General features: G+C 40.7%; 1 protein-coding gene across 6 annotated transcripts in view; it reads right to left on the bottom strand.

The window, feature by feature from the left end:
- The window catches only part of LOC128873657 (leucine-rich repeat-containing protein 4C-like), a 260823-nt gene that overhangs the window by 45335 nt on the left and 200983 nt on the right, over positions 1-14505 (bottom strand). For all 6 annotated transcript variants that reach the window (XM_054117364.1, XM_054117363.1, XM_054117362.1 and 3 more), the window contains one exon: positions 6164-6184. In XM_054117364.1, the coding sequence (XP_053973339.1) occupies positions 6164-6184 (21 nt within the window). The remainder of the gene's footprint in view (positions 1-6163; positions 6185-14505) is intronic.

The following is a 14505-nucleotide window of genomic DNA, read 5'->3' on the forward strand; positions in this document are numbered from 1 at the left end:
AAAAGTGTAATATATTATTCCTCATGTTGCAGTGTGAAATATAGAATTGGGAAATTATGATAACACGTACATGTTTATTGAGCGAGAAAACCGAATTTGGTTTACCGTGTATACCTTTCACGTGCAACAATACAAACGTAATTTTACAGAGTACATTTTCAGCGTGAATCGATTCTGATAACAATTACAACGAAAACAACCGATCACGCTAGGAACCTGTTAAAATTCTACGCGCGATAAATATTGCTTAATTTTGCATTTTACGGCAAAAAAAATATCCCTCAGACGAGATGGTAATACGATCCATCGAATAACGGATCGGTTTCCGATGGAGAAACAAGGCCACACTGTACTCTGATCGAAATTCAGAATTCTATTACAGAAACAATAACCCTTCCTTTGAACGGGAAAATTCGAAGGATACACTTTGGCCAAGAATAAAATCTAAAGCGAGCCCGGCTCGACTTTATTTAATCTCATATTTCTAGGAAATATCGTTTGTTCGATTGCTTTAAAAATTTGAATGAGAGGTATTAATTATCTACGATACTAAAAGTGGACGTACGCCACGTAAACTTGGGTAATTCAATTTCTATACCCAGAAATCTAGCAAAACCTCCAAGTATCTCCAAAAAGGTGAAGACGTAAGGTCTCGGTTACCCTCTTGATCCTTCTAAACGTTATTCCAGTCGACCCAGCAGCTTTTCAGATCCGATTCAGTGTCACTGGAATCGGAATGGTAAACAAGCAAAGCTCGCAACAAAACTCAGACAGCATACGTTTCGATTCGGGTTTCGCCTTTATTCGTTCGGAAGGAAATTAACTTCGTTAAAACACCAACGCCCGGAGAAACAACGTTTCCGCGACGGAGCGCGAGATTAATTGAGAATACAGCTTTGAGACTGGAAAATAGACTCGCTGATCCGCGCGAGCTGCGGGTAATACCGAAAGCAGACTGTAAGCAGACTTTGAAGGACCGCCAGGCTTATGGGATCCCGGGGGAAATAGAATCTCAAGGATACTACGAAAGCAACGTAACTCGGCTAAGTCGAATATAAATACATGTACGACGCTGCGCGGTCCGACGTGTCTTTCCAGGTAACTTTCGAAGTAAGCAAGAGGAAAAGGAGCAGCAACCTTTCGAGTAACAAGTTTTACATCGATTTGGGACGATACAATCATTTCCCACCATCATTCGCCATCATTATTTAATGTAGCAATTATTGAGTGACAGCCCACCCATTACAATATCCATTATTAGTTTCTTTAATATTAAGACTCTGTGATACTCTCACGAAAAACATCGAATCTTCTATTTTGCATTCTCATATACCATTCCACAAACCGACATAAAAATCGCAACCAAACCCGTTTTCAAGCGACTATGGCGATTCCAGTTGTGTTTACTCCAAAGAGGCAGCACTTCGTTGCCGAGTTATTCCAGTATCAAGTTGCGAAATCGTTAACCTCAAGTCTGAAATTTTCACGGGCGTATATACATCACATAAATATCGATTCTCGTGGGTTGGTCGTTATTTCAACACGTTGGCCTCCCGTTATTACTGGTTTTGGAAAACGCGATTATTCGAAAGAGGCTCCGTGATAAATTCATTGTCAACCTTTCACGCGGCACGTATTTATTGGAACAATTAATAAACACACATCAAGAGCAAATAATGGAACTGCTATCGACGCGACAGCTTGGGGAAATCCACGCGAAGTAAGCATAGTTTTAACGGATATTCCGGTGAATGGTAATAAACGAGCAACGCGACAGAGCGACCTGGTTCTCTGGAGAGACGTCTTCTTAGAGGAAATCGAATCAGGGTGATTAAAAAGTGGCTGTTGGTTTTTCTTTTTCACCAGACACGAGGAAAAAACGAGACGAAGCAGCGTCGGTGATCTCCGTAATTCCTATTTCCGATAATACGCGATTTTAATAAATTACCCGAAGGGGACGCGTAGGAAATTACATCGGGTTACCCCCGCTGGATTTACGGGACGAATTTCATTTACAAATTTAATTTCGGGATACGCGGTATACTTTTAAAACAGGGCGAAACGCTACCGGGCGAACAAGATATCGCTGACGATGAAGTACCATTCCAGCGATAAATCTATCGCCTCCGCCCACTATGGAGATTTAAATCTCGAAGAAGGAAAAGAGCGTTTCAATTACAATTTCGATTCTTAAAACGGCGAAAACATCGTCGCAGAATTCAGCTTTATAAAATTGTAAACGCAGGAAACGCTCGATGACGATTTTATCGTCACTTGTAAAGTGTAAACATTAGAATTACTAGTAAAAGAAATAACTCACACCAGGACCAGAGATTACAAAGCTCTTTCGCGAATGTTTTCTACAAGCGAATCAATCATTTCCTTATTCGCCACATTAAACGCATTATGCCTGAAGAAAATAATCATGGATTCCTCCGTTAGTAAAAATTCGAGGCAGTGAAAAATTGGCTGGAAATCACGAAACTCCGTTCGAGAGCTCGAACAGCGCATTCGTGGATCTCCCTTCCAGACGTTCTTCTTGAAACTTTTCGCTCGGAGATTCCGTAGTCTTGGTTTCGAACGGGACGCGGTAGGAAAGTAATTTAAACCCAGCCACGCGAAAGACTCGAAATTTAACGTTCTTAAAATCGTCATTCTTTTACTTCCGCGTTTCAACGATTCCACGACGCGGCGTCTCGAGCTCGAAGATGATTAATTAGGAATTTAAGAGTTCCCCGGGAATGTGCTCGGCAAGTCTGGAGGCATTATTGAATCACGGCGAAGCAGTCTTTGAAGCACTTACAAGGGGATACATTCTCAAGAGGAATGGGCACCACGCCCTAGCCGCGGGATAACTTCAACCAGAATAAACGAGGGAGTTTCTGCGTGGATTACGAAAACACATCTTGCTCCGTATATTGGAATCCCCCATAAAAATGCGAAAAAAAAGTATGAAATACATTCGAGTCGATGACGAGAACAATTTACCGTGCTAGAGAAGCCGTAACTCCTTCGAATAAAGACAGGCCGCATTTAGAGCGATCTTGAAATAAACGTTTCCATTATGTACACTTTCAATCCTATTCCTTATTTAGAAGATAAATAATGCGTGAATATTATTACTACTCGGAAATACGATATTACGTATGCCAGTCAAAAATTACGTTCCTCGAGGCAACGATGAATAAAGTTCGCCAAGTCAAACAGAACCAGCAAGATTGCGGCGACGCTTTGCAAAACTTCCTCAAAATTAAGTCGATTAAACATTCCTTCAGCAACGATATTCCTACGAAACCTCTTCAGATCTGAAATTGCTTCCGCAGGTACGAAAAACATTCTTCGCTTATCTCGAGCTGTTTGGTGGCAAATAGAGCACTAAAGAGTAATTAAATTAACAAATTGTAATATATACACGAATTTAGTCGTTGCAAAAATAATCTCAGTTATTTCAGAGCGAAACTAAATTAATATATCTCACGTTGTAAACGGAAGTTTTGTATAAAAAATGCACATGAAATTCCACAAAGAATGCAATGTCTAATTTGACCAGCGTTTTATTTAAAAGAAAACCGTGCTAGACTAACAAGGTAAGCATTACGCGGAGAAACATAAACCGACGTTAATTCGATTTCCTTTCTCGCGACGACTGCCCTTAAGAAATTCACGAGTGTTTACATTATTAAATTCTTACACCCCGTTGAGGTGAGCTCCGTTTACGGTTCCCGGCGATACGAATGGAGAAAGAATTAATTGATAAACTTGAGACCTTGTGCGTTGGGAGATATTATTATTGGATCACGGAGAGTCGCGCGCACATCGAAGGACCTACGAACCTACAATTCCCTCAGGCAACGGATACTACACGAGTAACGTGCCCGAGTAGTCGAACTGAAATAAACGAGGGAGATTCGACGTGGGTTACGAGAACAAGGTTCACTTCTCGGATATCTATGGCGAAATAGTAAGGTACAGAGCGGAGTATAATACCATCCCTAGGAATTCCTAGTGACCTGTATTATTACGTAACGATATTCTCTCTAAATGCACCGATCTCGAAACGCTTTGACCAATTGGGTCGACGGACGAATTATAAGAGACGAATCTAGAGACGAATCGATGAGACGATTATCGCAAACATTTTGTCAAGATATTTCCTTCATTTTCAGAAACTTCTCAAATTTTCAGTAGCTCAAAATGTCCACTCCAAAGCATCCCTAACGATTGTTTAATGGAATAACACAACCTCCCAAAAAAAATTGTCAAAAACAACTCCCCCTATTTTTAATAATTCCAAATGTCACACGAGTCCTCGAGGCGGAGAACGACAACGATACATTTTATCGGTAGTGTCAATCACTCCCGAAACCATAATTAAAAGCGCTAATGAGAGAAAGATCGAGTAACACGGTAAACTGTGTTATCGTGGTTTATCGAGACGCGGTGGAGGGAATTTAAGACGACCCAAAACGTAATTATCGGTTCCCGTTAACAGCACGGGCAACGTTAGATTATGCGCTACCCTTTCATTCCGCCACGTTTATTGGACAGATAATGGCAACCGTGGAGGCACCAGGAAGTGCAAAAAGAAAAAAAATCGCGGTTTCCGCGCGCGACAGGAAATTCGGTATTTTCGATGCGCGATATCCGAACCGTCTCCGCTGGTCGGAAGGCATTATTGACTTCCGTGTTATCGTGCGCTGCTCGTGATGTAGCATGTTGGCGCAGTATAACAACCTTCGTCGGGCGTAATGCAGAATTCGAGATTTCCGTTTCGCAGTGGCCGAAAAGCACGGAACCTCCGGCACGTCCGAGGATTAGCATAAACACTGTTGTCTTTAGAGGATCGAATAACAGCTATAGACGAGGAGATCGCGGCGCTCCGTGGGATTCGTGGGCGGAGCGAAATATTCGCGGCAGATCCGATCTATACTGCAGAAATACGGTTGAGGGAGGATCGAGAGCGTAGAGTAGCGATAAAACGGTGCTGGATGGATCACGATCGAGGTATGAGGACGGTAAGTTAGAGTTATGGATTCGTTGAATAAGGTTCTCTGATGGACACTTAAATACAGTTGAGGTAGTCATCAAATTTTGGAGGTAGTTTAAGACATCGAGGAGCTTCAAATTCGAAAAATTAGGGAAGTTATGGCTATTCAAAGGTTAACTTTCTAAGTTAGTTTATAGCTCTTCTCGGTGATTCGAACTTGATGGGCTGTACTTGTTTTAGAATTTTGATTGACTATGATATTCATGATATAAACGCGAACTAGAAGGCTTTCTATTGTTTGGTTTTAGAACAAAACTCTGCGGTGTACCACAGCCATCCACATAGCTACGATGAACGTCATTTTCAAGCAGGTCGGAAATTTCTTTTTCGATAAACGATTCGAAACGCGAATAATTGAAAGCAATTAAAAAATCCTTATCAATCCGTTAACAATACAGTTACGGAGACTTTGATATATTCTTGCATAACATCATTAAAATACTATCGACGGATCGACGAAGTTTGACCAATTAAAATGAAACTACGATTCGTTTCGATTACTTCTAATTATGCATGTTCGGTGCACATCGTTCCATAATTTGAGAGCGATTCCAATTACGTGTAATTAGCTAAATAACCACAAAACGCTCGTGTTTGGACTCGTTTTTATCGGAGAAACGTCGCCGATCCGTTAACGATACTTTCATGAAGATTTAATGGAAAATATAAGAATTCGAATGCTCGTTAATTAATGGAACTCCCGGCGAATAACTAAAATGATGACGTACCCGTTTGAAGTAAATCGAGAGAAATTCGAAGAGCACTACATATTCTACGAATTTATTTCGCTGCTCCCTGAATCCTATAATCGGGAATTATAATAGGACCTGCTAGGTATTGATCGTATCGTCTATCGATCACGATTGGAATGCCATCGTCGCGCAGCCGTTCGTTAATTATCACCGTCTAGGTTCGTGTTCGTGACATGGCCGACAATCCCTATTGAACGCGACAGCTATTCGTGCATAATAAAGAAATTATTTAGTCGTACGTTCTAACCTTAAGAAGATAACGCGTGCTATCTAGAAAAATCGTGTTTTCATCCTAGAAACATACGTGGACCTCGTCAACGCAATCTTTTGATCTCGTATGTAACATTAACAAAATCCGACTTACCCGACGGCCGTCTCGATGTTCCTGAAACAGAAAAACATTCTTGTCAGTGAAATCATTTAAATCGTCTGATTATACAAAATGTGTTCATACAATTTTTAAAAATTACCACCAAATTCATTTTATATATATCTAAAACTTTTAATCATCTCGAAGTTATCGAACTGATTCAATTTTAGAAATCAGAATACTTCTACGTTACAGATGATTCGCTACCATCGTCAAACAATATGCACAGTACACTAAAAGCAAGCAGTTCTACAAGCAGAACCAGTGTACAACTATTCCAAGCAGAGAAATAGGAAACTTCTGAAAGAATCCTTTAAAAAAAGAAATAATGGAACGCCTGATAGAACACGGCACAGTGTCTAGAGTGCTTCTTTCGAGAAGGATATACTGTTTGTTCTGACGCCCATAGAGATGTTCCTTGGTGTAATCCAATAGTTCGAATCCTGTGTGACATATACGAACAGGAGAACCTATGATGCGAATGGAATATGGGCTCTCAACGCACACCCGTGTGGGAATTCAAGAGTCCGTGCCGCGTATGTATCATAGGTCTCTTTACTTCGAAAATTGAGTCAAGCTTCAGAGTACATTCCGTGATATGCTGAGCAACAGAGAATGCCAGTAGAGTAATAAGGGAATTAAACGTGAGAAAGTTATCTTTATTTTAAAGTCGATATAAATTTATTTTACTACGAACTGTAATTAGATATCGTGAAAAATGAAACGAAAGTCATATACGACAGTAGATCAGTCCTGGAACTATCGTTGTAGATCTTTCAAGTTCTATCGAGACAATGATTTTCGACGTAAAGGACGAGTCTAAGAGTACTTACCATACAATCGCTTGAAAGTTTTACGCCCCACACCCGCAGTCATCGGATCTAAGCCCTATCGAAAATTTATGAGGTGATTTGGACCGCAGGTTCAGAATCACACCTCTAAATTCCGAGAAAGGATTTAAAGAAGATTAGGGGACAAATGGGAGAGCACAAGTCCCGATTACTTGAGGAAAAAAATATCAAAACCTGGAATATCCAAGCGTCCGACACATGCTAGAAAAACGAAAATTGATGTTGAAATTGTATGCACACCGTGTACACGTAATTCCCGTGAAATAAATTCAGAAAAACAGGCGATTTTTCATGTTGTCAAAGTTGGACCATCCCTTAAGCGATATAGGCGGATAGTCGAACGCTTGTTCGTCTTGCGCTATACTAAAACAAAAACAAAAGAAAAAATGGGACGAACAGTCCCGCAAGTTTTTGTTTTCGAGAGGAACAAAATGATCGTGGCACACGATAAAGGCTCGAGGACGTACAAACAGCCGCGGTCCCAGGAGCCAGGGACGCCACGGGATCCTGCGTGTCTGGAAAGTCGAACGAAAATAAACGAGGGAGCTTCGATGTAGGTTGAGGGAATGAGGTTAAGTTCTAGGATACCGGAATCCACGACGGTGGAACAGAGCGAATACAGACTTCGGCGAAATTTATGCCTCAGACGTCCGTGAAATTTATGCGTCAGACCTCGATGAAATTTACCCTTCAAACGGAATAACGACCGATCCCGCGGAGGAGCCGATTGAAAAGTGGCGCGTCCTTCGGAAACCTTTAACCTTTTACGGCGTATTATGTATTAGGGAATACGATTACTGTTCTTTCCGGGCAGATTATACGGGAATGAACGAGATATTGGCTCGTCCAACCAGCGAAATTCCAGCGAAATTGCGGGGTAAACAAAGGAATGAAAAGTAGTGAGAACGGGGGATGAAGAGCATGAATAGATCTGCGGTTTATTCGATTCGAATAGTAATTTCTTAGAGACATTTTGAAATTGTTTTGGATGGTGCAGGTATTATGTTTTATTGATAATTATAATTTTGAATAATTTATTGAATAAAATTCGATAGATCGAGTGACACGACTCTTAGAATTTCCAGCAAAGGGTTAATTAATTTTTCATGAGTGTACTATTTTTCCAGGAGGTAAAATAAACACGTGTGTTCTAGATACGGAATAGAACATCTCCGGCCTCGCGCTCGTCCTCTTTAAAAAGCGTTTTCGCTTCGAAAATTTATTTCTGACATGAAATACGGCAGTCAATTTTCTACGGAGGAAAAAAGAGAAACTGGGATACTTCGCGAAAGAAATAATTCACCCTTTGAAATTTGAAAATACTAATATCGTTCGAGTTCAATTTGCTTTTTACCGAGATAAATTAAAGCCAAGCGACCGTTAATATTCGAACTATTATTTTGTTTCAATTTGTAATTTCAAAAACATGCGGTGACCATACAATTATGTTAATATTTATACAATATCAATTCGTCATTTTAATAATACTAAATAATTGTCACCTTATCTTTTAAAAAATGTAGATTCTCGAATAAATATAAGTCGACTAAATAACAAATTAAACGTTTGAAGCAAAACGAATCTGTGCGAACAAATTTCTGTATATTTATATTAAATAGTTACCTAATATTTACCGGTATCGAACGTAAAGAAGCCGGAATAGTAACCTCTTCTGAATGAAAACAGCATAAAAAGCTCGCTCCTACTTTATTTGCAAACCACTTCCAGATCGCGCAACGAAAATTGGCAGCAATGAAAGCTGGAAGTCAAATTGGTACCGCACGATACGGGTAAATAGAGTTCTCCGACAAGTTTACAAATCTGTGCGCAGCTACTAATTGAACGCGTGATTGTAGCGAATCGTGTTTAATTCGCGAAAATACAACCAAAAATAAACATCATTGGCCCGATAAATAGCAGCGATAAGAAATCAACGATGTCGAGGTACAGAGTCATATAAAGTACAGCAATTTGCCTCCTAAAAAATTGATACTATTATTCTTCTTAAAGTCTCGCTATCAAAATAAAAAGATAGTTATAAAACACGTTTACAACTGAAGAAGTTATGATCCAATTAAATAGAAGATAAAAATTGTTGGATTCTGTAGCTACTGTCACAACGCGAGAAGAATACCGCCTCAGACTCCAGAGAGACGTGGCTTATTGCACTCTTCTGGCATGAAGACAGTACATGCCGAGACGTATTTTTTCAACACTCCGCGAACCGTGAACAGATCGATAGCTACTCCAGAGCGAATTCCTTGGCTGTTCGTTAAAAAGTTTGAAGACATTTTAACGAAGTTATCAACCTACTTCCTCGGTTATGCACATCCATTTTGATAAACAGATTTCACTGGTAAAAAGAAACATAAATCGCTATACGTAGGCGAGCGATACACCCTGCTTCACCTCGGGCAAACTGGAGCAATCACAGATTACCGGTTAATCCGAACTTTCATGACGAAAGTAAGAAGTTTCAAGCAGAATCGGATTGAACGGTTCATTGAAAATACACCGCCAAAGATACGTTCGGCGAAGTTCATAATTGGAGTTGCTCTCGAGGAAGGGGAAGAGGATACTCGTCAGGATAACAAACAAATTCTTTTACGTTATAATCTGTATGTAACGAGCTCGCAATACGATTTTCACGACGGGGGTTGCAGCGTATTCTGGATCCTTCGAGAGAGGCAAAAAGGAGACTCAAAAATACATAAACAGGGAGTAAATATAGTCAATCCCATAGATATTCGTACCTTCTATGTCTAACGAAGAAGTTTGACTAAATTAAATAATAGTTTTTATATTACCAAATGAATTTTTCATTATGAATATGTATATGAATAACTTTATACGTGTATGTATATATTTGCATATACATAAATATATTAATTTCACGGACTCGTCACGGAGTTGACAATTGAATTTGCGCATTTAGCAACCCTTCGTGACGGGGAGGGAAGCGATCCCGTGGCGAGAAACAATGCCCAACGTGGACAGAGGCTGTAAAGTACGTTCGCGGAAAAGGCAGCCACGAGATGGTTAAAGTCATGCCGGTATCGAAACGAACGGGAATAAACTAGGAAAAGGGGCGCCAGAGACAGGTAAAAGGGTGCTTTGCAACGGGGTTGCGAGCACAAGGTTAAGTACTGAGATACCGGAATGGTGGCTGCGGCCGTAGAAAAGGGACACGCTTTGAATACCAGATCGAGCGAACGGAGCGAAAAAATTGAACGAAACGAAAATCGCGAGGCACGTTGAAACGCTTCTGCACGCCGGGATTTAACATTCAAATCTTGGACCACGATTCACGATAAATCTGGACGTTGCATATTCTCCAATCCCTGTGGGAAATATTGATCAGTTAAGCACTCCGCTTGGAGGACGACAATTTGCCGAGACGAATTAAAGAACGACGATTTCGCTGTCTCTGACGAGTCCTTTATTACGGGCCTCTCTATTCCAGAGACATCCTTACAACCCATTCGTGTATAGAAGTAATTAATATCAATGTACAATTTAGTTGATATACGTTTAATTGTATGTTAGGGACGTTTGGAAATAACGATTGTATTACAGAGCAGGAATGCGAATGAATTTAAAAAGGACGAATGGGAATGTAATATTGAAAAATATGTTTAGAATTATCATTGTGACCCATTTCGTGATCATTATTTATTGTTATTAAAATATGTTATCAATTGTTAATATTCTTACATGGGTAAATGTTTCTCCACTCATTCTCATACCTAAACAATTTGGAGAAATGTCAAATGGTAAGAGCAGAAATTGATGTCCAGTACGAAATCCCATCAGCAGCGTAGAAAATTTGAGAAAAACCCCATTGACGGCGAGAGTGGGTCCAAATGCATAAACCTCTTTCATAGTAGCCCGTACTTTACGCCGTTACTCGGCCGTATATTCTGATATCCTAGAATTCAACCTTGTTCCCCGCAACCCATTTCAAAGCACTCTCGCGGTTACTTCGGTTCACCCAGCTATACGTGTATTGTGAATTCCGATACTCGCGACCACAGCGCTCTATCCTTTGGAAACATATTTGCACTGAGTATGAACTTAACCAAAAATCCCCAACGTGAATTCCTTACATCGTTTCCGTGTTATCGATCCAACTATCTATCCGATTGTTTGATAATTCCGGGTCTTATGGTTTCCACTGGCTCCCATAGGTTTCCAACTGCCGAGGTGGAATGATAGAATTGTGACACACTGGTTCGAAGATTTCATCTGGTGTAAGAGTCAAAGTGAAATTGGACTTTAAAAATGATAAAATAATTAACTGTTAGAAATTCTTTAGTTCATTAGAGTTAATTAGAGATTAGAAAATATAATTATTCGATCGAGCTAGGAGAAATTGCGACGAGATTGAGGGTAGGAAAATCTCCTGCCAAGAGCAACTCCCATGGTCTTTCCAGGGACTGCGGGGAATTATTGCCATTTGTATGATTGGAAACATACATCACACTGGAGGATCAGATAGCAGAAATGAGATTGACTGGAAATTTAAAATATTATTTTACCCTGCTGATCCTACCCCGAGAGAGGAACATACAGACACACTCCCACGAGAATTGTATACATTTTGTAAAATTGAAAATTAAATAGAAATAATATAACGCGAGTTTCATACAACATATAACATCGTATAACAACCTGTTTACATAAATAAATACAAAATAAAGAAGATATCTATTATTTATCTGGATCTAATTTTTACCTAGAACCCTTACTTTCGCAAGGCCGAAATTTCTTGCCACTAGAGCCATCGCACTTGCTCGCCCTCCAAAAAATTTGAAAAGCAAATTCCAGCGTAGGGTGAGAATGGTCCCGAATGCATAAACCTCTTTATGGCACGAGCGAGAAGATCTCCCATACGGCCACTCTAGAGTGTTGTTGAACAAAATTTTTCGATCTTCGTTGGCTCGGCGCGGCATAAAATCTGGAATCCTTACGCGACCGCGGCCGTAACTCCTACCTCGAACAACCCCTCGTCGACAGGAATGAATTCCAATCGATGAAACCGTGAAAAATCGGTTACGGCGAGGCTGTTCGCGCACGAAACGATGAAACGAACATAACGTATCAGGTTCTTTCCCCTAGTCGGATGATCCAAATCGCGAAAAGGGGTTGTTGGTTTCCAGTTATTGCTTATACTTCTGGGTAGCGCGCTTATCGACGAACGAACGAGCCGTCTCGCGGGAAACAATGGACCAAGTTGGGCGAGATGGGTTTCCGGAAGTTCCCCTATAACAGCCAAGAATTCGGTATAAATATTTGACGAACGTTCGTTATACCAGACAAGTTCTATTTAAACTCGAACGCGACACGTACCGTCTTCTGATGCGGGATGGCTTGCACGAGGGAAACGCCCGTGGAAATTTCCATTCGGGAATATCATGGTTCATGCTACATATTTGAGTATTTGAGCAGACGGAAACTGTTCGAGACTTTCGGGTAATGTTTGATCGCTGCAGCGGCGGCGGCGGCGGCGGCGGAATATTTTCTTGGTACAGTGATTTCAAACCCGTAAAAAGTGTACGAGGAAATGTTACGATAGAGGAATGATTGTTTAGCAACGGCTAGTAAAATGGCTGCGACATATTAAAGTGTCTGGATTCGATAGCATTTATTCTAAAGCTAGACCAACCTTCTAAAGATCGAAATCAATGCAAACTTACTGCCTAGAAAATCACAAACTATTAACAAAAAATAAACTAGCTGAATTTTGAACTTCATTATCGATAAATTAATTTTGTGGCAGGAACGGAACGCGAAGCGAATGATTAATATTTATTCGTATTTGCCTCGAATGCAATTTACATGAACGAAAGTACTCAGACTCGTGGAGATGACCCGATAGCACTAACAAGGAATAGTTATTTCGAACGCGGTAGGATCAATGTAGCGATGCACTTTCAGAGAGGAGGAGTTCCAAGTAGAACTCCACAACTTGATTTCACTGGAATGCTCGCAACGTGCAACCGATCAGAAGTATCGATCAATATTGATCAGTGGTATACAAGCAGCATTTTGCCAGACCTGCTTGCACGATTCCCTCGATTATTCAAACATCAGACTACAGGCCACACGCATACAAAATTACCACCTCTGGTTGAAATTACACCTCAAAGAAACCACCGGAAATCGATAGTATCAATATTTTGTTCTACTCTCGACGGAGATTTTCGACCCATACCAAATGTTTCACCTTTCATTTTAGTTTTAAAATCCCACTTTCACAGATATCGAGAATCCCGATCGAAGCTATTCCGCGGAAAGAAGGAAACAATAGGCGCTTTATTTTTGGCCCACTTTAGTCGATACGCACGCCGTAATTTTAAACTCGGCGGTCCCATCGAGAACAATTCCTTCCAACTACACAATACAGCAGCGGAACGTGATCCGATCGACCGATACGAAATTACACGTTATGTTCCAAATAACACGTTTCGTATAGCGAGAAAAAGTTCGACTCGATCCAATTTCTGATCCTGCCCAGAAGTCCTCTTTCTCAAGGGTGGCATTATGAACGAAGAGGAAAGATACAACGACGTTGCGTGGGTCCACGATTACTATCGATTCTTCGATCGGACAGATGTTTTCAACGATATCTTTATGTGGATCCGATAGGATCGCGCGGCGTCTAGATTACATTTATTCGCGTGTTTCTTATCTAGTTTGTAACGGGGTTTCCAAGTTTCACTGAATTCGAAAGTTGGCTGCAATGAAAGGTAACTCTGTTCGCGACGAATGCGAGGTGTCGTTTGCAAGTTTCAGAGCGAAATAAGATGCAAGTGCCTTTTCGGATCCGTCTCATCTAATGCAATTCTAATAACTAGCAAAAACATTTAATAACAAATGGAATTTGTTAAGAGGAGATTTCTTTTTCGAGTTTTGACCAAATTTCTTGTTGATTATGTGGGATGTTATATGCGATCTGCGCTGTTTGCAATCGCCAGTGAAAGATTACATCATACATGTTTCTCTAATTTTGTTATCGATCATTTCAGAGAAGGTGCACATTCGCTAAAAATAATTTACAGTCACCGGCCATCTGCTCTCACTGCAAGAAACACAATAAAGAGCCAAGAAAACCCCTTTTGCTAATCATTTCTGCGAACAAAAGAAAATCCCGAAATTTCATCTGGAAAGTTGAGCTCGCCCCTTCCAAGCGCGGCAAAGCGTTTACCAACGATTTCGGCGCCATTTTTCGCCGCGACGGTTTCGAGTTGCAACTTGAATCGGAGCCAATCCACAGTACTTCCGTCGCCTCCTCGAAACGACGGACCATCCAGCTGTCGTAAGAACGATCGTGCGGCAATTTACGATCGAATTCTTATTCCAGCGTTTCCGCGCAAAGGATCGAAACGTTGTCTTAACGTTTTACACGCTCTGGGCGGGAACTGTTGCAGGATATATCGGTGTTGCATCGACTGCGGGCTATCAATTTCTAAACCGTTGTTTTCC

Source organism: Hylaeus volcanicus, chromosome 3 (assembly GCF_026283585.1).
Source record: "Hylaeus volcanicus isolate JK05 chromosome 3, UHH_iyHylVolc1.0_haploid, whole genome shotgun sequence".
Taxonomy (NCBI): domain Eukaryota; kingdom Metazoa; phylum Arthropoda; class Insecta; order Hymenoptera; family Colletidae; genus Hylaeus; species Hylaeus volcanicus.